The sequence below is a fragment of the Callospermophilus lateralis genome, chromosome 4, assembly GCF_048772815.1.
Source record: "Callospermophilus lateralis isolate mCalLat2 chromosome 4, mCalLat2.hap1, whole genome shotgun sequence".
NCBI lineage: Eukaryota > Metazoa > Chordata > Mammalia > Rodentia > Sciuridae > Callospermophilus > Callospermophilus lateralis.
The window spans coordinates 160,155,818-160,181,355 of record NC_135308.1 but is presented as its reverse complement, the minus strand read 5'-3'; the positions used below and the strand labels follow the sequence as shown (position 1 = coordinate 160,181,355).

The 25,538-nt window shown below is 52.4% G+C and overlaps 1 protein-coding gene across 2 annotated transcripts in view; it reads right to left on the bottom strand.

Moving 5' to 3' along the window:
- Positions 1-3,119: 3,119 nt before the first annotated feature.
- Zc3h7b (zinc finger CCCH-type containing 7B) overlaps positions 3,120-25,538 on the bottom strand; it is a 60,782-nt gene continuing 38,363 nt past the window's right edge. Inside the window, exons 7-23 of one of the 2 annotated variants that reach the window (XM_076855222.2) lie at positions 24,877-24,933; positions 22,242-22,284; positions 21,476-21,669; positions 20,849-21,170; positions 19,841-19,899; positions 18,995-19,154; positions 18,384-18,545; positions 16,351-16,556; positions 14,887-14,987; positions 12,959-13,140; positions 10,179-10,264; positions 6,697-6,830; positions 6,434-6,539; positions 6,224-6,332; positions 5,820-5,953; positions 5,554-5,717; positions 3,120-5,182 (exon numbers count right to left, since the gene is read on the bottom strand). In XM_076855222.2, coding sequence (XP_076711337.1) covers positions 4,927-5,182; positions 5,554-5,717; positions 5,820-5,953; positions 6,224-6,332; positions 6,434-6,539; positions 6,697-6,830; positions 10,179-10,264; positions 12,959-13,140; positions 14,887-14,987; positions 16,351-16,556; positions 18,384-18,545; positions 18,995-19,154; positions 19,841-19,899; positions 20,849-21,170; positions 21,476-21,669; positions 22,242-22,284; positions 24,877-24,933 — 2,475 coding nt within the window. In that variant the 3' untranslated portion in view covers positions 3,120-4,926. The remainder of the gene's footprint in view (positions 5,183-5,553; positions 5,718-5,819; positions 5,954-6,223; positions 6,333-6,433; positions 6,540-6,696; positions 6,831-10,178; positions 10,265-12,958; positions 13,141-14,886; positions 14,988-16,350; positions 16,557-18,383; positions 18,546-18,994; positions 19,155-19,840; positions 19,900-20,848; positions 21,171-21,475; positions 21,670-22,241; positions 22,285-24,876; positions 24,934-25,538) is intronic. The other variant, XM_076855224.2, reaches the window with a different exon arrangement.

The following is a 25,538-nucleotide window of genomic DNA, read 5'->3' as shown; positions in this document are numbered from 1 at the left end:
AGGGAAGGTTGCATACATACCTGGAGACATCTGGAGAGTCACTGGGAACAAGGTGTCCTTTATGTGCTGACAGGTATGTCTCCACAGGGAAGCTGTACCCCAGGCAGGCGACCCTATGATTATTGAGCAGGAAGGTCCAGCCAATGGAGGACTGAGTCAAGAACTTTTCACTGTGCCTTGTCCTCTCCTTGGCCAGTAGGGCATATTGGACTTCTAGATCCAAATGAACATGCCAGAAGAGGTTGACATAAACTTACTGATCACCAATCAGATAGGTTGGATGACTCAGATAACCTTTTCCCGAACAGCCTGGGTATATTTTCCAGGAGGTTACACAGACTCTGGAGGTGAGGAATTACGTAGATGTGGTTTGGACAGAACCCTCAAAAGCCTTCTCTGGAGACAAACAGAGCTGCCTGCAGGTCCCTGCCAGGCCCTGCACCTGTCCCAGGCTTCTCCATGGAAGCAGCGTTCCCAGAGTGGAGGAGCTGATGCCCTGTGTTGGGGATACTCACTGCAGCCTCTACTTACAGGGCTGAAGACCAAGAAACAGACCTGTGTCCAACCACTGGGATCCAATCAGTGGCACAAATATCAGCCACTGACTGTAAATATCCAGGTTACATAGATACGTGGAACCACATATGTGAAATAAAAGAAAAAGAAAAATGCAGAATAGTAAGTGCACATTGACTGTAATGATGCAAAAATCTTCCATTTAGGATGGTCTCCCCTGCAGATGGCAGATTCCAGGGGAGTTAATTTCTTAAGTAGTCTTGCATTCTCAGGGTGTGGGATAGGGTGGGCGTTAGGTAAGGTTTACCACCTGAGCCTAACAAAGGCCCTAAGAGAATTAAAGGAAATTTACAAGAATTGAAGAATCTAGTCCACAGGGTTCACTGAAGTCCTGCTCCTCTTACTCTTTCGTTTTCTGAGTTCAAGGAAGGTCCTGATGCAAGATCACATTCCCTCTAGCCTGAGGGCAGGTCTGTTTCTCTTTTGGGAACTGTACCTGGCACACCACTTGGCTTTTTCACCATGGGGCTAGTGCCGCCTAGAATGCCTGAACGTCAGTGCCAAAGGAACCTTTGCCGATTTCCAGTTCCCAGGATTTCTTGATCTTTTTTCTGCCTCTGTACCTGAGGGCTCTTGGAACCTTCTCTGAACCTCTCTGGGCTGCAAGTGTGGTCAGACTTTCAGTTGCACTGAGAACAGACGTACTTTCTTCACAGTGCCTGGCACTAACGAGGTGCCTAATAAAGATGGCTGCTTCAGTTCCTCATTCCACCATTCATGAAGCCTCTGATGTCTGCTGCATACCTAGCCCAAACAATTCCCTGTCTTTGGGCAATTCACAGGCCCTGGGCCTCTTTCCTGGGGCCACTGCAGTTTAAGGCTATCTGGGGAGCACCCACTCTGGAACATGTGTAAACCCTCCTCTCAAGAACCCCTTCACGGGGCTGGGGATGTGGCTCAAGCGGTAGCGGGCTCGCCTGGCATGCGTGCGGCCCGGGTTCGATCCTCAGCACCACATACAAACAAAGATGTTGTGTCCGCCGAAAACTGAAAAATAAATATTAAAATTCTCTCTCTCTCTCACTCTCTTTAAAAAAAAAAAAAAAGAACCCCTTCACTACCTGTACCGTACACACACTCACACACACACACAAATATCTCTCATGCAGCAGATACAGAACTCCTGATCTAATATACCTGCTCCTTTTTTTTTTTTTTTTAGTTGTTGATGCACCTTTATTATTTATTTATTTATAGGTGGTGCGGAGGATCAAACCCAGTGCTTCACATATGCTAGGCAAGTGCTCTGCTATTGAGCCACGACCCCAGCCCATACCTGCTCCTTTTAAAGAGGCAGGAACTGGGCCCACATGACCTTAGTCGTCTTTAGGCCCAGAGGAGTGGGGGTTGCAGTTGGGATCAAATTTCAAAACACAGTATGATCCCTCACCCTCCTGGAGGGGCCAAATCCAGAAAACACATAGAACCAACCATAGCATGTGATGGTAAAAGCAGGGAGGTGTGGGTGTCTGTGGGCAGCCTCTAGGAGAGATGCAAGCAGGCTGCAGAAGAACTGGCAAAGGGCAGCTCCTTCCTGGGGCCATATGTCTGGAGCCACCAAGGGGCTTTGGGAGCCCAGACTGGTGAGCCTCTTTGCATACAGGGCCACACGCTTGCCCCTCACCACTGGAAATGTCTGTCTGAGCCATAGCCAGCAGCAGCCAGCACTACTCCATGAGCACAGTGTAGTCCTGGGCCAGGCAGGGAGGAACAGGAGTGCAATACCTCAAGGACAGGGGTCAAAGAGCACACATTTATTTTCTAGAACAAAGGCCAAAGTAAGCAAGTTTCTTTCATTTTATTTTAAGAAGGACAAAAATTTGTTATTAAAACATCTACATTATTATCAAGATACTAGACCTTATGATATTTAATATTAAAGTGTGGTATTCTTAAAATTTTAATACACAGACATTTTAAAAGGACCATTAAATTGATTACTGCCTAGCTGAGAAATGCAGCATCCCTCCTCCTCCCACCCCGGCCCCATGTCCACCATGCCATCTTATCCCTGCCTGTTGTGGTGGGCATGAGTGCACGTTGAACTCTGGTCTCCCAGCCAGGGGCCCTGGAGGAGTCACATTTGAAATAGTTACCCTCATCATTAAAAGCATTTTCTGCACTGTCACCCCCTGCCCTGCCTCACACTCTCTTCCCTACCCTGTGGGGGATCCAGCTCTGACCAGGTCAGGCCCTTAGATAGACAACAGGCTAAAGATAACATTTCTGAACTCCAATCCCATTTCTTGGGCTTTGGGGGAGACAAATATAAATCATTTTATTTCCCTGAGCACTCAGGCTCTCTTGCCATTAGACAGGGGTGGTCTGGGAAACTATCAGATGAACAGGGTGCAGGTGGTGGCCACAGCTACCCCTACTGCCCACACCACCTCAGAACCATGGCTCCAGTTCCTGTCTCCTTGCAAACAGTCCAGTGATCCTGAAACACCCTCCTAATCACGCAAGGATGGCTGCATTTTCTGGCCAAATTCTTTATCTTTAGCCCTCATTAGAAGTGATTCCTTGGATACCACACACATATATAATATTATATAGAGCGATATATTTAATACCTGTGTATATATGCATCACAGGGGCGACATATATACACACTAAGAACAAGGCTGGTGACAACAGACTGCAACACCACAGATCAGGAGAACAAGTATCATTGACATTCACAGCCACCACCCCACCTTGGGTATGGTCTCTCCTCCCCTCCAGCCACGCCACCAGCACCCAAATTGCAGTGCTGGCTTGCTGGGGGCAGGGGACAGGGGGCAGGAAATAGGAAAGGGTGCATGCCATGATTATTGGGAGAAGGTTGGGCAGCGGTGGCATGAAGAACAGGGTCCTTTGTGGCCTCCAGTGCCCGACATTGTATCATCACACATTATCAATCCTCGCTAGTGGAGAAATATGGGGTATTCCATTCTTTCCATCTCACTTCCCATAGCCTTAGCCCCTGGTTCCTTCTGGGGGTACCCCACTCCTTGTGCCAATGGTGTGGGGGATTCTGGAATGTCTGGGGAGCCAGGGGAGGCTGGGTTTGCCCATGGGGGTGGGATGGAGGTGGGGTACACACAGATATCTCAGAGGATGGGAGAGGCCTTGGTGGGTGGGGGCAGGGGCTGGAGATCAGCTGGGGTCCCAGGCAGCCAGCAGGGTAGGGGATCAGGGAGGGGCAGGGGTAGATGGGCATATTGGTAAGTCTTGGGGAGAGGAGGTGGTAAGTCCAGGAAGGAGGGGTCATGTTTTATCCTGGAGTGGCCAGCCCATGGAGCCCAGGGTCAAGTCTCCCTTTTCTCTACATCCCCTCATTCGATTCCCCTCCCCATGCCCTGTGCCTTATATAGAACTTGCCCTTTGCCACTTTTCCCTGAGTGGGTATGGGGATGTAACCTCTGCTGCTCACTGCAATGACCATCCTCAGGACAGCCTGTCCCTCTGTGGGGTGCTGACATGACCAGCCCTTCTCTGAGCAACATTTCCTTAGCCCTAAAGGGTACTGCATGGGGCCCTAGCCACACACTGATTCAGAGACGGTCCCAGCTCCACTGAGGAGCACAGAGGCTCTAAGTGAACAGTGCTTTCATCCATCTCTGCCTTGTGCTAAGGGATGGAGACCCTGGACAGATCACTCCTCCTGCTAGGACTCTTCCTTTTCTGAAAAATGGGGTTTGGGCTAGATCAGTTCTGAAGGCTGAGGATGTATAATCTATGCTGATGGCCTGGGAGGGAAAGAGGCTGGGATGACAGTTCAGAATCCTTAGGCTCCAGAGATCATCTACCCAACTCCTCCCACCTTTCCAACCAGAGGGGAAACTGAGTCCCTGGTGGTGAGTGACCATTATAGTGTTCCCAGGTCCATCCTGGATCTGCATTTTAAAGCTAATTGGGGCCTCTTGCCTTTGTCCTGATCTGCCCCCAGGAAGTGGGGGGGGGGAGAGGGAGAAGGACCCTCCTGCTGAAGATTCAAGTGGGGACCCCAGGCTCCCCAGCCCTGAGCAGCCCCCTTTAGGAGCAGACACAAGTTAAAGCTGTAGGTTGAAACTGGAGGGGTCAGTCAGGCCCCTCCCTCTCCAACCAGGAGAGTTGTGGGGGTGGGGGAGGGTCTGCCCAGGTTTCAGCAGGATGAGGACCTTCGGACCCTTGAGGCTGCAGCTCGTGCACCTGGATATGCACACCTGGGGCGGTGGGGGTGGGGGAAGGATGGCACCCCAGGGGGCCAGGGGCTGCCTGATGAGGGTGGCCCCCCACCCCAGCTGGCCTGCCCTGACCCTTTCATCCGGCCCTCCTTCCCCATCCCCAACCCTACCCCAGGATTTTGCCCATGGCCAAGACCTGACCCTACTCTCCGATGGTGGTGGCAGCAGCAGCACCAGCAGGGGCTTCTGGGGTGGCACCAGCAGTGTCCCCGTCCTCTTGCAGCAGGAAGTTGTATTTGCCGAAGTCGTCATCCCGTGGGCACAGAAGCATATCCTTGCGGGCCTTGGCCAACTTCTGCTTCAGAACCTCACGCCGGTCTAGCCACTCATTGAGCTCTTCCTGTCCATGGGCGCAGCGGCACTTGTCCCCATCTGGGCAGGTCTTGCCCTTCTGGAGCCTGTGGGCATCAGGAGGTTCAATGCCCAAGCTGCTCCAAGCTGTGGGACCTGGGATCAGCCATTTGACCTCCCCCGAAACAAGCCCTTCCCTGGGTAGCTTTAGCCCCAGCTCAGTAGCACCTAGATGACTGGCCCCTTGGCGATCTGAGCCAGGGCCACAGAAAAGGGGACTAGGCAGATCTGAGCCCATCCCCCAATCCTGCCCCACCCCCACCACTCAGGGCTGTACTCAAACCCAAGACATACCAGGCCCTAGAGGCCATTTCTAGGCCAAGAGGAGCCAGAACTGGCCAGTGTATCCATGTCCTCAGGCCCACCTGCATCCCACCAGGCCCTGCTGCGCTGCCCCGCCCTGCCCTTCTTGGAGCACCTGTCGCAAAGCCGGAACTCGCCCATGGGGAAGCGGTAGGCCCAGCCGCTGGCATCACTGTCCGATGTGAAGACCTTTTCCTTGTGCTTCTCGGACTGTATGTGCTGCTGCCACTGCTTCTTGCTGTTGCTGTTCTTGCCACAGAGCCAGCAGTGGTAGCCCATCTGGGGGCACAGTCGCTGTGGGTGCCAGCTCCCCACCTGCCCGCCAGTCAGCCCTTCCAGGTTGCCCTCCTGGGTCAGGTGTAGGCCATGGCCCAGGCTTACCATGATGTCGGCGTAGTCTGTGGGCATCTGGATCTGCTTCTCTCCTTCCCGAGAGCTGATTGGGGTCCCTTCCCCAGGCTTTCCTGGGTTGTGTTTTTTCAGCCACATGTCATAGGTCTGCTGCATGTCCAGGACTGACCAGGGGACAGAGTACCTAGTGAGGGGGCTTCCCTATCATCCAATGGGCAAAATGGATCTATTGGGCAGAATGGATCCGTGATCCCCATTGGACTTGGGAGCCATGGGATTCCAGGCTCTGTTGCTAAGCTACCCACCTCTTGGAGCCTGGTCAACTGGAGGCATGGCCTGCTGAGGCTGGAGAAGCCCCTGGGAGGCAGAGGGAAGCCCAGCAAGCCCGGAGGGGTGTCTAGCAGAGAGGAGCGGGGAGCAAGTCTGCCACTCACTCTTATTTTCCTTCATGAATGTCCACATGTCCCTCTCCTCAGGACTGTGTGCGAAGGAGCAGTTGCCCACATATTGGCACTTGCGGCCATTCTGCGCGTGGATGCAGAGCTGGGGGAAGGGGGCAGGAGAACCCGTTGAGTCCCACCTACGGCAGGAAACACTTCAGGGCCCACAATCCCTGCCAAACCTGTACTTGCCCCCAAGCTCACATCATATTGCTGTGGGAAGTTGCGAATGGATGGCAGTGGCCTCACTGACACCCATTTCCTCTTGGCCTTGGACATCACCAGAAGGACACGCCGTTCCTTGGTCCAGCTATAGGACAGAGAAGGAAGCCAGTGTAGAGAGCTTGGAGTGAAGCCTCAGAGCTGTGTGACCTCCTCAGAGAGCCCTGGCCTGACTCTTTGTATCTTCACCCATGGTGCATGCGTGGGCCCCATCCTGCCCAAGCCCCTGGCTGGTACCCGCTCACCAGTGACGGGCTTTGGCGCTGCAGTACTTGAGTTCCTTGTCAGGTTCCACCACCTGCCCGTTCCTCCAGCATTGGCCACACACAAACTTCATCTGTAGGTCAAAGGTGCTGGGCCCATGTGTCCTTGGGGCACCCTGTATGAGGATGTGGGAGGGATTGGTGACACCGCAGGTACCATGCTTAAGGTCCTGGGGTCTGTCACATGGGCAGCCTCTGGGAGTGCTAGGGCCACCCAAGTCTTAGAATGGGCTAGTCTACTCCTTGGGTCTACTGACAGCAGTGATTTCCCAACTGTAGGTCCATTGGCTTCTTGGTGTTGGAGCCAGGCCAAGAATGGGGCTCCTGTTTCCTGACCAGGGGATCTTTCTGCCTTCCCTGGCTGGCTCCCACCTTTCCTCACTCCCTGAGCAGCCTGCTCTGTGAAGCTCCTGCATTTCCTGGGGCTCCTCCTGCCTTTGCACACACTGTTCTCTGTGTTGGGAATGCCCAGCCTCCATGTTTCATCCAATTTGCTTTAGAAACTATCCTTCAAAATTCAGTTCAAGCTCCACTTCCTGTAGGAAGTCCTCCCTGGAGCCCTCCTGGCAAAGGTGTCCCTTTTGTGAGCTCCCACAGTTGCTGAACCACTGCACACTGACCAAATGATTTGGTCAGGAGTGCTGAGCCTGTAGAAAGCAGGAGTCCCAAAGGTGGGGTGGGCAGAGTGGATTCTACCTTGGGCAGCCCTGGACTCTGGCCCCTCCCCCATACTTCTTCCCCATCCTCCGTCTTGCACCCCTGGAACAGGGCAAAGGGTCAAGAAGTGGGAAAAGTGCCCACCCCATGACCATGGCCAACCTGATGCTCTGTGAACCCTCCAGCCATCCCCCTTCCCTCCTGTTAGTTAAAGCCTGCCCATTCTCCTGGGATCCTTGGGTGTGGAGTTACCCCTTTGGACATCCCATGTTCCTCCAGACTGGCAAGTACATGTATCCTGCTATGGCAATCACCCCAGGACAGGAGCTATGGCCCACACCCCTGTGACCCAGCAAGCCCAGACCAGGGCCTGCCCTGGAACAGGGAAGAGCTCTGTCCTCAATACTGACTGACCCCTGGTCTGGCACTGAGCAAGCTGCAGCCTGGCTCAGCCCCAGGATAATGCACATTAATCCCAGGAGCGAGGGACTGGGATGAATAACTAGGATGTAGGGAGCAGGCAGATTACCCACACGCTCATGATTTCTGGATGTTCCTCTTGATTGTTACGAGAAGCACTAAGAGGAAGGTACTATTCCCATTTCACAGCTGAGGTAGTGGGGTGCCCAGGGGTGTGGTGGCTCAGACCTTGCTCCAAAGAACAGCCACACTGGTTCTGAGCTCCTAATAGGCTCAGGCACGGTGCCCACACTTCATAACCACGTGGTCTCACCAGCTTCCTGATAACTCTCAGAGTGGATGGGATCCTTCCTGATCCCATTTGATTAAGCAGAGGCAGGCTCAGAATGGTTACCAAACTCCCTCAGGTAAGTGGCCTGAGGACAGGGGTTGGGTCTGAGGTGGGCATTTGTGCTTCTTTCTCTGAGATGGCACTGATAAGCTGCAGGCACTGGGCCCAAGCTGCTTCTGCCTGATATCTACCTGTCCTTGGCCTCACAGAGCCACTGACCTCATCCTTCAGATAATAAGCAAGGAAAAGCCTCCTGCCTGGGCCACAGTTGGCCTGGCATAGATTTCCTGTTCCTGAGCCAGGCCCCAGCATGGTAACTTGGGTGAGTAGGGTGGGACTTTTGGCAGCAAGAAGGGGATAAAGCCCTTCATGGTACCTGTGGCCAGCTATGTTTACTGATTGTCCTGGGTATCCCTGGAAGCACCACTGGTCAGGAAGGAGGGATGTGGGGTCAGAGGGAAAGAGAGTTTGGGATTTGGTGCTCTCTCTTTAGAAGGCTAGGTGGCTGGTTCTGCCTAAGCCCTCGCTGATTTCCTGTTGGGCTCCTGGCCAGGAGCAAAGAGACCAGGTGAAGCAGGGGTTGGCCAGGAAGTGGAGAAAGAGAAAAGGACCAGGAACAAGGAGGCTAGAAAAGGAAGGCCCAAGGGGACAGGCAGCCGTACTGGCAAGCCTGGCCTGCTCCTCATTCAGGCAGGCCTCATAAGGAGTTAGGGGACCCAACTCTCCCTGTTTGGTTAGTGGATAGGTCTGGCATGAATGAAAGTATCATCCTCAGGTGTGGACAGAACAGAGGGCTCACCTTACACACACTGTCTCCTAGTCCCTGAGACCACCCTTCTAAGACTGGTGTCCACAATGCCATCTACAATTACAGTGATCGCACAGCCTAAGGAGGCATAAGCACAAGGGCAGGGCAAGGCCTAGCATGTAACAGGGGGTTGATATGCTGCAGCTTGGATCCGCTCTGCAAGCCTCACCCCCACCGTAATGCTGGGCAAGGCAAGGTTTGATGATGAGGAACCCGATGGTGATGGGGTGAAAGGAATGGTGCAGGGCAAGCTCTAGGCAAAATGTCAGTGAACCTGGACCTGCCCCCTGGCAAGTCTCTAACATGCTGCAAGCCTCAGTTTCCCCATCTGCAAATTGAGAACTTTAATCAAAGTTAAATCAGGTTATCAATGTTTAACCAAATTATCACCACTAATAGGACAAACAGAGATAATATTCTCTGAGAACATGTCCCTGTCCCTGTGACATGAGGAAGCAGCACATGATCCCACAGGGAAAGACCTTTTACAAAACCACTGGCTCTTCAAAAACATCTGTGTCACAGAAGACAAATTGAGGAACTTTTTTAGTTTAAGGGGACTAAAGAGACAACAACAACCACACACAGTGCATTAGCCAGAATTTTAGGAATAATTTATAAAATCTGAATAATACTTTTGTATCAATGTCAATTTTTTCCTATAAGAAAGGGTCCTTTTTTGGTACTGATGATTGAACCTGGGATGCTTTACCACTGAACTACACCCACAGCTCTTTTTTTTTTTTTTTTTTTTAATTTTTGAGACAGGGTCTCACTAAACTGCTGAGGCTGACCTGGATCTTGTGTTCCTCCTGCCTCAGTTCCCCCAGTCACTGGGATTAAAGGTGTGTACCACTGCACCTAACTAGTGTCCTTATTTTTAAGACATATGCATGGAAGCGTTTCGGGTAAGAGGACATCATATCTGCAACCTACTCTCCAATGAGTAAAGTGAAAAGGTGTGCACATTTATGTATATAACTAGATATGGGTATATGTATACATACACATTCAGAACAAAGCACAGACACACACAGAGATGACAAAGACAGACACACAGACTACAAAGCAAGTGTGGGACATGGAAAAATGTTAGCTTCTGGGGAATTCAGAAAGGGTGTACGTGGATTCTTCATACTGAGTCTTACAACTTTCCAGTACATATGAAATGAAATTACATCAGAGTAAAGGAATAGGCTAGACCTTGTGGGGCCTGATCCCACCCTCAGTGCCAATCCTGGGCCTTACCAAGCTGCTGCTGGCCTTTCCTGCATGGGCTTCCATCTGCTGCCAGTATTTCTTGGATTCCTGAACAATGTCTTCATGGGTCATGCCTGGGGAGGGTGGGGGCAGACACAGGTGTCCCTGAAAGGACTTGGCAAGGAGAGGTAAGGCATCTGCGGGGTACCTGTGCCATCTGAGGCTCAAATGAAGGAGCCTTACCCGAGTCAGTCCAGGCCACGGTAAGACTCAGGATGCAAGGAATCCATTCATCCTCCCTAGTCAGTTTGCTCATCTGCAACATGGGAACAAAGGCCACCCCCTCCATTCCCCTGTGGGTATCGACCTCTCCTGGGCCTGCTGCTCAGCACCCTTTCCTGACCCCACCTCCTCCCTCAGTGGGGGTTCCGGCCTGACCCTGCTTAAAGCCCCTAGCCCACCTAGCTCACCAGCTCATGAAGTTGTCATGGTTCTTCACTGCCAGTCTCCAAAGGGCAATTGCTGCAGATTGGTGGCCTGGACCCTCCCTGGATTTCCATCAGCTTCAGACCTTGGAGCCTCAACTCTACCCTGCCCCATTCACTGCCATAGTCCCCACAGATAGTCTTCCTCCTTCCTTGGGGGCCTTCTTCCTTGCTGTTCCTTCTGCCTGGACAGCTCTCTGCCCTTCTCTCAAAGAACTATTCTCCCCCATCTGATCTAAAATGCTCCCCTCTGTGGCTCTGTCCTCTTGCTCTTCTTTACTTTCCTCAAGGAACCTACACTGAGAGGTCTAGCTCAGCACCTCTTCCTAACTCCTCCACTCTTTCTAGTGCCTTCCCACAATTTGTTTTCCACATCTGGGCCACGCAATGCACTTTATACCCAGATTCTTGCTGATGATCTACAATTGTGTATCTATAGCCTAGACCTCTCCTGTGAACTTCCAACCTCCCACATCTAGCTGCCTGCTCAACATCTCCACTTGAAGTCCCACAGGCAGCCCAGACTCCCTGTCCCATGATGAGCCTTGAGGTCAGCCCCAAAACTTCGTTCTCCTATAGCCTCCCCTTTCTCAGAACATGGAACCCCATTCTTCCACATACTCTGACCTTGGAATTGACCTTGATACCATCCTTTGTTTCATACTTCACATCTGGTCCATCAACAAATTATATAGGTTCTACTATCAAAATATACCTGGAATATGACTACTTCTGTCACTTCCACTGCCACCATTTGGCCTGAGCCACACCCTCACTCATGTCTCTGCTTCTGCTCTTACTCCTCTTTTCTTCACCCAGCAGCTAAAGCATTGTGAAAACAACACTGCACATCACATTTAAAACAGTCCCTGAGCTTCACACTTAGGACAAGGCTAACTGCAGACACACGCTGCTTAATGATGCTGCAGCCTGAGAAATGTGCTGTTGGGGGATTGCCTCTTCTTCTGAATATTGCAGAGTGTATTTACACAGACCTACAGAGTGGAGGTAAGTGCTCCACCGGGCCTCTTGATGTAATCAAGAGATGTGTAAACAAGATGTATGATGCTCCTGCCAGTGTCACTGCTTTACAGCAAACTTTGATAAAAAAAATAAAATAAAATGGGGTACATTCTAAAATTCCAGTAAAAAGTATAATCTAGGAAATACATAAACCAGTGACATGGTCATTTTGTTTATTATCAAGTTCTACGTACACAACTCTGCGTTGTTTTTAAATGACTGACAGTGCAGTAGGTCTGTTTACACTAGGCACCACCACAAACAACTAAGAAACTTGTTGCACTGTGCTGTCATGACTGGGAGACAGGATGCTTTCAGCTTCATAATAATCTTACGGGACCACTGTTATATATAGTCCATCACTGATTAGAATATCGCTTTTTTCTTTTCTTTTTTTCCCTCCACCTGTGTTCCCCTATATTTCTATTTAAGACCAAGATACTCTTACACACTTGGGTCCCTGCAGACCCTGGAGCCTCAACTCTACCCTGCCCCATTCACTGCCATAGTCCCCACGGATAGTCTTCCTCCTTCCTTGGAGGCTTTCTGTCTTGCTGTTCCTTTTGCCCTTCTCTCAAAGAACCATTCTCCCCCATCTGATCTAAAATGCTCCCCCTGTGGCCCTGTCCTCTTGCTCTTCTTTACCTTCCTCATAGCACCGATGCATATCTGAAATGATACCACTATGGATTCTCAACGACACTGATTTCCTACACACACAAAATGCTGCTAACTAAATCAGGGGAGAGGTGCACGTCATAGGTCAGATGGAACACAGGATGCGCTTCCCAAATTGGATATTGTGTCCTGCCCCCTTGTAAGTAAGTCCTCTGGAGCAAGGGCCTTGACCAGTTCATGGCTGAATCCTCTGACACAGAGAAACTACTCAATAAATCTCTCTTAGGTGAGCAAGTGGGTGAACATCTGGTAATCTGTGATGTAGAGATTAGGCTGCCACTTGCCAGGTGAGCAGATGGAGGCTAAGGGAGAGCCCCTTCACCTGACAGAGCCCCTTCATTCCCATGCAGCAAGTGGAGAACTGGAGCAGGGGCTGGGTCTACCCAGCTCTGCAGCCTGGCTTGTACTCCCTCTCCACCTGTGTTCCCCTGACAGTGCCCAGGTGGGGAGAAGCCTAGGATCCTCCAGGCCTAGAGGCTTCCCAACAGCAGGTCTTTGTTTCCTCTGTGACATTCAGGATGCACCAGCTCCTCCAAAGAGCTTGCCCAGTATCCACTAACATCGCTTCCATTGGCCATCATGCCCTGGGGCTTCCACCCAGCCAGGTCCCACATCCCTTCACCTGTCCTGCCTGCCCCTTACCTGAGTACTGCTGCAGCAGCCAGACCTTGAGCTCAATGAAGCTGTGGGCAAAGTGGCAGCTGTCCTCACGCAGGCAACCGTAGCGCACCTCATGGCGGCACACGTCGAACTGGAAGTGCTCCTGGAACTGGCGGATCTTGGAGTACTTGAGGGAGGTGGAGCGGACGATGTGCACCAGACACCTGGTGGGCAGATGGCGAGGACACAATGCTGACTGCAGCCCTCCCAAACCCTCCACCTTCCTGGGCTGTTGCCCTTCCCAATGCCAGGCAATCCTGAGGGGAGAGACTTGCCGGTGGGTATTGTTGCCCCATTCTCTGATCCCAGAACATGGTGGAATAGCAGATTAGGGGTTGGGGTCCTGCACCTGGGCAGACTTAGGCCTGAAAGTCCCAGGTCTGCTTTACTAGTGCCGGCCTAGTAAAGCTTCAATTGAGCAGGCTGCAATCCAGGGCCTGCTCCATCTGGAGCTGCCCAAAAGCAGAGGGCACCAGACCCCACCTGTCATGAGACTAGGAGAAGGAGTGCCTCTGGATGGGAGAGGGAACTTTTCCCTTAGGTTTTGGACTGGATGCCCTTCCTTTGGGCCCCAAAACTTTTCTTTCTTTTCTCTTTTAATTAACTTTTAAATTGGTGCATTATAATTATACATCTAGTGGGGTACACTGTGACATATTTGTATATGCACATAACATAATTTGGTCAAATTCATTCTCTAGTACTCCCTTTCCTTCCCCTGGCCCTCTTTCTCTATAGCTGTCCCTTCTATTTTCATGAGATTCCCCCCACCTTTTTTTTTCCTTCTCTTTTTTCTCTACAGCTTCTATAAGTGAGAGAGAACAGGATCCTTGACTTTCTGAGTCTGGCTAATTTCACTTAATGCTTAAGTTCTGCGAATTTTCTGTGAATTACATAATTCATTTTTTATGGCTGAGTAAAACTCCATTGTGTATATATACCACATTTTCTTTATCCATTCATTTGCTGATAGACACCTAGGCTGGTTCCATAAATGGGCTATTGCGAATCGCACTGCTATAAACATGCATACACAGCTATAAACATGCATACACAGCTATAGTACACTGATTTTAATTCCTTGGTGTAATTGGGTCATCTACTGGTTCCAGTCTTTGTCTTCTGAGGAACCTCCATATTGATTTCCACTGTGGTTGTTACAGTTTATCTTACCAACAGTGTATAGTATTTCTTTCCCCCACAATCTTGTGGGCCAGGAATCTTTTTTTTCTTTCTTTTAAATTTTTATTTATTTTTATGTGGTAGTGAGTATTGAACCCAGTGCCTCATGTGTGCCAGGTACGAACTTTACCACTGAGCTACAGCCCCAGCCCTGGGCCAGGAATCTTAATGACCCTCACTGAAATCTAGGAATAGGATTGCCATTGATCTATCAGATGAGGAAACCCAGGGCTGCGCTGGCTAGTGCTTCAACATAAAACCAGCCATTGGCCAGGTTGGGATTCAGACTCAGATGTGTCTGACTGCAGGGTCTGGGCTGCATACTGGGGCAGGGCCACAGCAAGCAAGAAGAGCAAAGGCAGCAATGCCAGATCCAACCCCATGCCTCCCATTCCCTGTCTGATGCTGACATCATAACAATGATGGATACCAGACAAAGAGTCAAGGTGGTGCCCCGACTTGCCTGCCACTAAAGCTGCCCCCAAGCTCAGCTTTCCTTTCTGTACAAGAGGGACAGTAACTCCTTCTCCAGAGGGCTGTTGAGATAATCAAATACCTAAGACAATGGCTGGAATGAGTAGCTGCTCAATACACATGTTCCTGTCCTTCCAGGTGGAGACTATCCTTTGTTTTGACACCCAAGTCTACTCTTAGTCCTCAGCGTTTCCCTAGCCATCAGAGCTGCCCCAGGGGGACTTTATCTACGCCCAGCCCCAGGACCTACTCACTTGTTATTGTAGAAGCTGTGCTTGGCAGCTAGGTTGGAGCAGACAGATGGAGAATCCTTGGTGCCTTTGCTGATGATCCGGGGCTTGCTGTCAAAGCAGATCTGCCCAGGGAGGGGATGGGCTGGAACCCTGCGAGGCCACCTGGGGAAGGGGTAGGCTGGGACCCCACATGGGCACTTAGGGAAGGTCAGCTGGTCCCTGAATACCCTGCCCTAGGTCAGAGTGAGGAAGGAAATCCCAGGGTTGGTGGCACCCATGTCTCTGGCTCTAGTTCACAGAAAACCTGGGCCCTGGCTCTCTCCCTCTCTCTCCCTCTGATCCTACCACTCCAAATGCCTGGAGCATGGGGTTATTCAATATCTCTGTGCCTCATTTTCCTCAACTGTAAACTGGGAATAACCATACCTGCTTTGTTCCACAGATTCACTATAAAAGTTGAAAAAAGATAAGAAGAAACTATAGGTGCTCTATAAACTGCATTCTGCCACCTGGCTGTGAGCCATGATTCTGCTCTCCGAGGGGAGCCGGCCCAAGTACACCTGCTCTGAGGGTCAGGGAAGGGGCTGGCTGTGCAATGGATGAGCCACACCAAACCCTGCCAGCAATCCAGACCCCGAGCCCTTGCTCCACAAAGATGGACATGACAATGTCCCTTGACCTCAACATATAAGATGAGCCAATTTCTCTCCCAAGGCCAAGCATGGTCTTCTGTGACCACTCTGGAGAGGGACTTTATGACAGCTCAGTAGAACTGCTGAGATCAGAGCTGAGCCCAGGGGGTCTGAGATGCAGAGACACGGGACAGCTCTCCAGGGTGGTCAGCTAGGGCACAGGCAGGAAATGCACCAGGCGTCAATGCTGGCACAGCTGGACTGGAAAGCATGTCGAGGGAGGCATGAGGCGCAAGGTCATGAACTCCTTACTGAGTAGGATTAATCACACCAGGCCCACACAGACATCCAGGGACAACCTGGATGAGCATCCCATCTGCCTGGTCCCAGCGGGGCTGGCCACGAGGACCAGCAGGGGCAGCTGACATTGAGAGGTGGGACTCACTCCAGGTCTAAAGCTCAACTCTGCTCTGGACTAGCCATGTGGCCTTCAGGCAGCTCCGTGCTTCCTCAAACCCCAGCATCACCATGCTTAATCAGGGACAGCCTGCCAGCATGGCCGGCAAGGTGGAAATGAGGATCTAAAGCCTGACAGGTGACTGTCAGGGAAGACGAGGTGGGAGAGTTACTATTTCTTTCTGGCCTTGGTTTCCACATTTTTAAAATGAAGGACTGGATAGGGTCCGGTCTCTAGTGAGAACAGTCCAGGGATCTACTGATTCTGCAGTCAGGCCTCCCATAGCCACAGGTTCCAGGACTGACCCCCATAATGGCCGGTGACCAGGAGCAACCCCAGCCCTGCGCAGGCCTTAGACTGTGGGGGAGGTAGTGGTGTAGGCAGGTGGGCAGGTACCTCACAGAGGAAGGTGAAGATGCCCTGGTGCTCCTTGAGGAGCTTAGCGATGGTGAGGCTGCCACGCTTGACACCCCCCAGCGGGTCGAAGAGCAGGTCACGGTTGAGGGTGCCCTTCCGCTCCTCGGTCCACACGTCGATCTCCTCCTGATGGTAGGCGAAGGTGCAGTTATCCCCGTACTTACAGTCCTGCTTGTTAATCATGTCTGCAAAGAGGCAACAGGACACACACGTTCTGCCAGGCAGGGACGGCAGCCTGCAACGCCCCCAGGATCCTGCTGTGGGCAGCAGGGCTCAGCTTTGCTAGGCTTGGTGTCCTCCTTATGAAGATACCTTCCAAAATGCCAACCAGGCCCCTCTGTGCTGGACACCTGCAGAGCTTGGCCAACACTCCTGCCCACCTGCCCCCAGAGCATCTTCTTCTGTAGGACAAAAAGCATTCAAAAGGCTTATGGAAGTATGCAAGCCTCTATGTAAATGGAAAGGATTTATTTTTTAATTATTATTCACCAGGAAACTAACACTTCATGGTTCAGAGCATGGACTTCCAAGTCAGAGAAACTTGTGCTGGGACTCCTTGACACTCACTCCCTGCATTTTGGCTGTTTTCCCATGAGCAGAGGACACTGAGTTGTGGGGACTGAGGCAAAGGAAGTTGGAAAGAGAAGTAGGCTCAGACCTGGGAAAACTGCCTTCCTGGGGTGGATCTGATGTTTTCTTTCCTTCTCCTCTTTCTAAGTTGGCCTTGACCCAAATTCCACTGGACCATACCACAAGGCAACATGGGACATAGACACAGAGAAATGGGTCACATCCCCAGGTACAGGTGAGACAGGTGCAGGGAGAAGCATTGTGGGAAGGGGTTTCCCATACAGGATGTGCCACAGAGTCGACAGGAGGGTCAGTCTGTTTGGGGAGAGGTCAGGACAGAGGTAGGAGGAAGCAGGCATGGGTACCCGTAGGCCTGTTCAGTTTGGACTCAATCTAACTGACCATAGCAGGGCTTCAGGAAGGTTGGGGAACTGGTCCCAAAAGCCCGGGTAGGTGACTTCCGCAGGCTGGGTCAGGAGACAAAGGCACTGCCTGGCAGACTCTCAAAGCCTCGGTCGCCTCATCCAGAACTGTGAGGACACAGGTTGGTAAGTGCAGAAGAAGCACTGTGCTCTAAAGCACTTAATGATGTCACAACTTCACATACTGCCATGTGGACTGGACCAAATTGCTTGGTTGGGGAATAGAAGAAAGCAAATCAGGTACATGACAATGTCCATCCAATACTGACTAGACTTCCATGAGACGGAAATGAGAATAGTGACAATAATGTAATCAATCAAAAGGACTTTTTTTATACTGGGGATTAAGCCCAGGGGTACTTTACCACTGAACCACTTCCCCAGCCCTTTTTATTTTTTATTTTGAGACAGAGTCTGTCCAAGTTGCTTAGGACCTTGTTAAGTTGCTGAGGTTGGCCTTCAACTTGTGATCCTTCTGCCTCAATCTCCTGAGTTTCTGGGATTACAGGTGTGCACCACCATGCTGGCTAAGAAGTGATATATGTCAAGACCTAAAGCTTTCTGTGCATTCTCTCCACATCCCCTTAGTAGCCCTTTGGGTCCTTACAGTGGTAAGAAATCAGTTCTCCTTGAACTGTAGGACCCTCGCACTTGAGAGCACAGGCCATCAGAGGGCTCCAGATCCATGCAATGTCCTGAATGTTTCCCATGGGTCTCTGGAGCCAGTCAGAACAGGGGATGCTCATTCTGACACGGAACTTGGGCCTCAGAGCTCAGCTTCCTCACCTCTCTTATGTTGTATTTTTTTATACTTTTATTTTATTTATTTATGTGGTGCTAAGGATTGAACCCAGTGCCTCACATGTGCCAGGCAAGTGCTCTCCCACTGAGTGACAGCCCCAGCCACCTCACCTCTCCTACAAATGTGATGAACATACCTGTTCCACTGCCTGCCACACAACAGTGTTGGGTGAGAGGAGCCAGGCTCTGGCTGTTCACTGGTCCTGTTTCGAATCTCACCTTTGCACAAGTAGTAGGAGCCCACGAAGCTGGTCTTGGTGGGCCGAGGTCGGATCCGCTTCCAGCTCTGGTCCTCGGAGCTCCGGAGCCGACCAAGTAAGATGTCCCGCTTACACTTATGCTCAAGGCCCTCACGATAGGTGTAGTCGCCCGCCCTGGGGCCTGTGAGCAGGATGGACAGCCACAATGATTCCAGGTAGAACTGAAGGGTGACCACTGGGTCCAGGAAGGGGGTGGGAACTGGAAAAGCTGCCCTCATCTGGGCCTCCCCAGCTCCTGCCATACCCCTCTTTGCTATGTGCTGCCTAAAGATGGGGTTAGTGGGGGGGGGCCCAAGGAGTCCATTCTCCCCGCTTCCTTTCTACCACCACCATGACCTGTGGTGAGCCTGCCCATCTCAGAGTCTCTCCAGAGTGAGTTATGAAAACAGTGCTCAGCAGAGGACAGGCCTCAACCAGCACCCACACCTTCCCTTCCCGCCTTGGAGGGACTTCGTTTTCTGGCTCCTGTCTCCCACTGACACACGAAGGTCCTTCTGTTCTGGACCTCCAAGTCCTGAGATTCCTGGCATGTCTGGGGACAGAGGGGTATGGCCTCAGATGTGACATTACCTGTCTTGGGGTAGCACAGCTGGCAGGCCTGCTTGAATTCATGGGTGGCAGCCAAGGGGTTCTTGATGAGCAAGGCAGTGTTGGGCATGGAGGGCTCTGGCTGTAACAGGAGGAGGTCGGCCATCTTGGGCTGAGTGACAGCTGGACCACCACGGCCAGCCTAGGCACCGAAGGTAGAGGGTGCTCTATGATGCCACCATCCCACCCAAGAGCAGAATTGTAGCCGAGGGCCTTCCCTCTTCCTCAACCCTCCCTGCCCTTCTATTGTGGTCCAAGAGCCCAAACACCAGAACCAACCCTCAGAAGTCCTCAAGCTAGGCAGGTGCAGAGGTGACAGTTATCCTGGCTTACAACTTTCCTTGAATCAAAGGTCAATGTGAACACAGAGAAGGAGCAGTGGCCCTAATGGAGGCCTCTGCATATGCCCTCCCAAGTCCTCAGCCATTAGCACGACGGAAGACAAAACTCAGAGACTGGGTGACTTCCCCAGGCTCACATGACCATTATCCAGGCTAAGGTCAGCGTATAGGCCTCCTCCTGGTCACACGCTCTTTGAAACTCAGAACAGGCTGAGTCTGGAGATCAGGGCTGTGAATAATGCTCGGGAAATCACTTGAGGCCTCCAAGCAGGCAGGACAGGGAGTGTTCTGGGTACCCCCAGCACATGGCTAGTAAGGAAGGGCTAGGGGACCACCTTGGGTTCCTCCACTTTGAGGTGCCTCTTCTTAGGGGCTGCAGCAACTCACCTCATACAGAGAACACAACTCTAGAGCCCACACCACTCCCTCCCCCGGCCCCCAGGAGGAATGAAAGGCCTGGTAGTGGAGTCCCATTCATGTTACTCACCGAGGGGGCTGGTTTCTGAGTACTGCTTGGGGGACGGTGGTCCTGTGAATTGTTCTCCTCTGGACAGGGAGAAGACACAGGGGTCACTTGCCCTGGCACTAAGGCCATGAGGGGCCATCCCAGGACTTCCCCTTGTGTCCATGGGGAAGTCCCCCAGGCCACACATCCTCTTCTAATCTTGCTGATCCCTGGACTCTGCCCTCTTCTCTATTCTCATGGCGTAGCCCTGGGGCAAAGAGGCTGCAGCCTCCTCATACCCCCCAGTCCATTGCTTAAGCCTTCTGGGTCTCCCCACTGCCCCCGGAGAAAGCCTGAGCTCTCAGCTTGGCCCATAGTTCCCCTGAGACCCTGTTCTACTCATGCTTCCCTTAGGCCCCTGTTCTGATCATTGACCAGCCCCTGACCCCTCCACCTCGCAGGACATACCCCTGCACTCTCTGCCCAGCTGATGACCTTCTGCAAGACCTGGCCCCGCCATCACTCCCCCCTCAGCCTCTCTATTGTTCTCCCTCAGCCTCTCTATGTTCCTTCCACCCCTTATGTCTCAGTTGTAAGTGTCCCAGACTATGACCTCTGAAAGCCAGTCCTACCAGGGCCCAGATGGGTCAGTTTCCTCTGACACCCAATCTAGTGGTGCTGAAGGAGCCTGTGGTCTTGCACCCTGCTCCCAGAATCATTGTGGTGGGACCCCCTGGCCTGAGGCCCAGGGCCCTGGGAAGCTGGGCACAGAGACCAGACTAGGGTGAGGGAGTCCTGAACTATCAGAGCTCTACTGATGAGTCTTAAACAGGACACCAGCCTGAGGCTCAGATCCACACAGTACTGAGCACCACAGAGACACAGCAGCACACACAAGTGGCCCTGGACTGGGAGAGGTGAGAGAGCCTGGATTGGGCAGTTTAGAGTCACAATCCCCATCTTCTCTCCAGAAACCAGAGACATGACAGCACTTTGCAAATGTGGTGCAGGGGTGGGGTGTGTGGGAGAACATGCCCACCCGGGCCTCACCCATGAAGGAGTCAGGCTTGTCCAGGGAGCCACGGGCTGACCCGAAGCTGTCGAGAGCGTCCAGCCGGGTCTCCGAGTATGGCAGAAGGTCCAGGGGGTCCAGTGTGGGGCCTGGGGGGTCGAGGGCATCCAGCACAGAGGCAGCCAGCTTCTTGGAGGGGTCCATGACGAGGCCAAAGGAGGCAGGGGGCAGTGGGCTGGAGACAGGGATGGAGCCACCCACCACGGGTGGCAGCAGTGGGGTCCCACCAGGAAACACAGGTATCAGCTGGGGCAACTCACTAGGCACACCAGTGCCGGGCAGGCCACCCTGGACCAGAGACTGCGAGATAGGGACAGAGGCAGGGGTCAGCGGGGAATGTGACTGCATAGCCCTAGACAGAACTGTGCACTCCAGGAAGCGGTCAGCCGCACCCATCTGCAGCCTGCTCAACCTGCGTATGAGGTGGAGCCCATGCCTTCTGGGAGACGTTCTGGAGCCTTGTGTCTGTTCTGCCAAGTTCCTCATGAGGCGTCTGTTTCCCCAAATGTGACATGGATGGGAATCTTCCCTCTACCCCTCATGGGACAATGAGGACCCAAGTAGAATATGGACTCCAGGAGCAGGAGGGTGGCAGTATGACTCACCAGTGAGTCCAGAAGGGTGTCCAGCTCTGGACCAAAGACATCACCATCCGAGAAGTCATCCAGGCTCTCAGTGCTGGGGAGGGTCCTGCTGCTGCTGTCCAGGGGGGCCAGCAGGTCCAGAACGTGAGGGAACAGGGGCATCGTGGGAGTGGAGGGGAGCAGGGCTGGGGAGCCACGCAGGTCCACATAGCAGTCTGTGGAGAGGGCCAACTCAGTAGCCGCAGGGGCGCAGCTTGATGAGAGTGGAGGAGGGGTCCCAGGGCCTAGGGTGATCATCTAACACTTATCCTGCCCTCCTCCCAGTGACCCTGTCTCCCTGTTGGCTGGCCCCAGGGCAGAGGCCTGTGATGGCCAAGGAAGGAAACCTGGGGTGGGGGTTCAGTCCTAGGGCATCTCCCGATGGCTTTGGTTCCACCTGAGTATCTCTCATCCTCACCTTCTCTAGGGTCAGCAGTGCCCACTCTCTAAGGGACACTGACAAGGTGGAACCCTTCCTGGAAGCCAATGAGGAGAAGAGGGGCCAGGAGGACAGTGGAAGCAGTGGGTGTCTGTTGGGGCAGGCCTAGAGCGAGGGCAGAGGACAGCTAGAGAGGAGCTCTTCTGCCCACAGTGGGACCGACCTTCAACCCTCTACTTCTCTCCTCAGGAGCCCCTCAGGAGCCCTGTCTACAGGATGGGAAGGGGACTGACTTCTGACTCCCCGGGGACCTTGGGGACAGGAGCTAAGCTCCTTTGCCACCCTGTCCTGTTGATCAGGGATTACTACCTGTTTCAATGTCATCTATGGAGCCCAATCCATTGGAAGTTCCCTGTGGAGAAGTACATCAGTCAGGCAGGGGACACAGGCTTGGAAGGCATAGCCTGGCACTCCAACGTGGCTATGCTGATGGCCAGTCATGGAGGGCCTAGGGTGGGTGTCAAACACCAAACACCTGTCACATGCTGGACTTTGGGGTCTAGCCAGGGGTCAGACAGACTCTGGCTAGGAGGGGTGGGGTGGGGGTCAGAAAAGTCTCCCAGGTGCACCTCATGGCAGCAGTGACCCTGGGGATAGGATAGGACCTCTGAGCCTCCGTTTCCCCACCTGTCAAAGGTTGGATCCACACCCTGGGGAGGGCACTGAGGATTTTACTAAGCCCTCCACATCTCACAGCTCAAAGACAAAAATGTCGACTCCCCTAGGGGCAGCCCTAACCTCCTAGTAAGCAGAAAGGGGCAATCACCAGAAGTGGGATCTCACTGCCACTATGGCCTTTCTGTTGGATGGAAAGTTGGGCCCAAGTCTACTCTCTGGCTCGGTCAAGTTCCTTACTCTCTCTGGGCCTATTTTCTTATTTATAAAATGAGAATATATAGCCACTAGCCTCCTGGGATTGACATTTATAAGAGCTCAGAACAGTGCCTAGCACACAGGAAGGGCTTTTTCAGTGTTTATAGATCCTAACACACATTTTTAGGATGCGCCATCAGGAGGTTGGCTTGGGTGTTTCGTTCACCAGCCTCCATACTTCATCTCTGATGGCCTCCCTCTGCTAGGCCACAGGTGGCACAAGTCATTCCTCTAATCCGATATTCTCCTCTTTTTCTTTGGGCCCTTCATAGTTCTGCTAAGTCTTGCTACCTGGTAAGGCCCTGGGTGGCTCCTGAGTCCTACATGTTCCTGGGGAGGACAGAGGAAGACCCAGACCCTCACCACTAGCCAGCCCTCCCAGGGTCAGTAGTAGCAATAATAAGATTATCCAGCACCCTGCCTCACCTCATGCAGGTCCCGGGCAGCACCCCTCCTCACTGTCATTCAGCATTTGGCCCAGGTACTCTGCAAGCTGTTGTCCCACAGCACAGAGGAGAGGTTGGCCAAGCCTGCTGTTCTCAGATCAGAGGGGGCTGTTTGACTAGGGCCTGCCCTAGGCCTGTGCTGTCTCCCAGCACCACCCCCAACCACCCTGTCCACAGAGCACAGAGGAAAATGTGCACTTGGGTCCCCCAGGGTGTGTTTGCTCACCACAGATAAGCTGCATAAACCAAGGCCGTCACACTGGATCAGAAAGCTACTGTTCACATGATAAGTATATAAAATACTCAAGGGGGGGGAGCAAAACCAGATGATCACCTTTATTGCAGCTATGATTCTCTCTGTTTGGCACTATATGTGGCTCCCTAGGCTCCAAAGGGCAAAGCTGCCCCCCAGCCCTCCCACCCACGATCTCACCCTGGCCTGGTTCTCTGGGCTCCTATTCCTGCCCCTTTGCATGTAATCCCTACTAGTAATGTTCCCTTAGCAGCAAAGATTTATGGAGTCCATCTTTCCAGGAGGCACAGGGTTGGGAGCTTTCAGATATGACTCACTGTAATCCTACCACTGGCAGGTGAAGATAAGGAGCCAAGGCCCTGAGATGTGGAGCGACCACCTCAAATAAGAGGAGCACTCAGGTTCTAATCCCACTGCATCCAGCTGCAGATGCCAGGTTCTTCTGAACTCCCTGGGAAGGAACTGGACTCGGGGTCTGGGACACATCCCCCTCTCTTCTAATCCCAGGCTGTTCCCCTGGGTGTGAGTGCTGTTCCCTCTTCTCCACCTGTCTGAAACCTGCTCCCCTGGCTCTAGGGATGAACTAGCTTGATACATACAAGAGCTCAGACGGTGACTGACACACAGGAAATGCTTTCTCAGTGTTTATCAGATTGTAACACACGCCTCCTCAACAAGGCTGCCTTGTTCCTCTGTTCCTAGAACTCATGTCATCCTTGCCCCTTGTTCCCCACACTCTAAGGGGCAGCTCTAGCAAAGAGCTGGGCCTTTGCTTATCTCCTTCATCCCAATAATTGCCTGTGGGCACAGCCCAGCTACCCCACTTCTAGGTGCTGTTGGAATGACAAATTTGGAATGAATGCTACTCCCATGTTAGAGAAGCCAGCAGGGATCTTAGCAGACCACACTCACATGGGTCTATACAACCTACAGGGCACCAAGATCTTTGCAGGGACTCTACCTAACCTCGTGTGTTCTCAGATCACTCTGTATGTGTGCGTGTTTGTGTGTGTGTGTGTGAGTATGCGTGTTTGTGTGTGTGTGAGACATGGAGGCACAGCTAACCTGGTCCTCTCTGTGGTGCAGTCCACTCTGCTTGGGCATATCATGGACCTCATAATAATATGACCAGCCCCGATCCCTGTGAATGTGGGAGGGGTCTCAGGAATGGATGAGACCATTTACAGGGGCTAAAGGGTCTACCATCAGGCATGGTGCCATTTGTGGTCCAGTGGCTGCAGACCAACAGGGCATCACACTGCCTGAAGCCATCTATACCCCAGAGAGGGAATCCAAAGCTCTCACAAAGAATGAACCAAGACAGTTTGGTACAGGGGTGGGGAAGAGACTTGGCGTCCTGGCCCCATCCTACCTGATCTGCCACACCAGCTGCAGTGCCATTACTGAGCAGAGAAAAGGTTTCCAATTCCTGTTAGGGATTGGAGAGAGGTGAGAAGAGATCAAGATTCTGGAAAGAGCCAGGCGTGGTGGCACATGCCTGTAATCCTAGCGGCTTGGGAGGCTGAGGCAGGAGGATTGTGGGTTCAAGGTCAGCCTCAGCAATGGTGAGGCACTAAGCAACTCAGTGAGACCCTATCTCTAAATAAAATACAAAATAGGGTTGCGGATGTGATTCAGTGTGCAAGTGCCCAAGTTCAATCCCTGGTGCCCCCCCCCCAAAAAAAAAAGAAAAAAGAAAGAAAAAATTCTGGAAAGATGCTCAGTATCCTGCCAGCCGGGGCAACAGAGAAGCCCTGACACAGGCTGCTGGGTCTGCAGTGCTATCTGAGGTTCCCTGTCCCCAGGCCTGCCCTGTCTACCTGGGTTTTGGCGTTTTCTTCTTCCAACTTCAACCTGGGCAAAGACCCCCCCCAACACACAGGCAAGCTCCTGCTGTGTTTCAGGCCCTGAACTAGGGGCCATCTCAAACATTCCCCCTGAGGTGGGCACAATTACCCCCATCTTCCAGATGTGGAAATAAGGTGGAGAAAGATGAACTGACTTGCTCAAGGTCAGAGACTATAAAGCCATCTG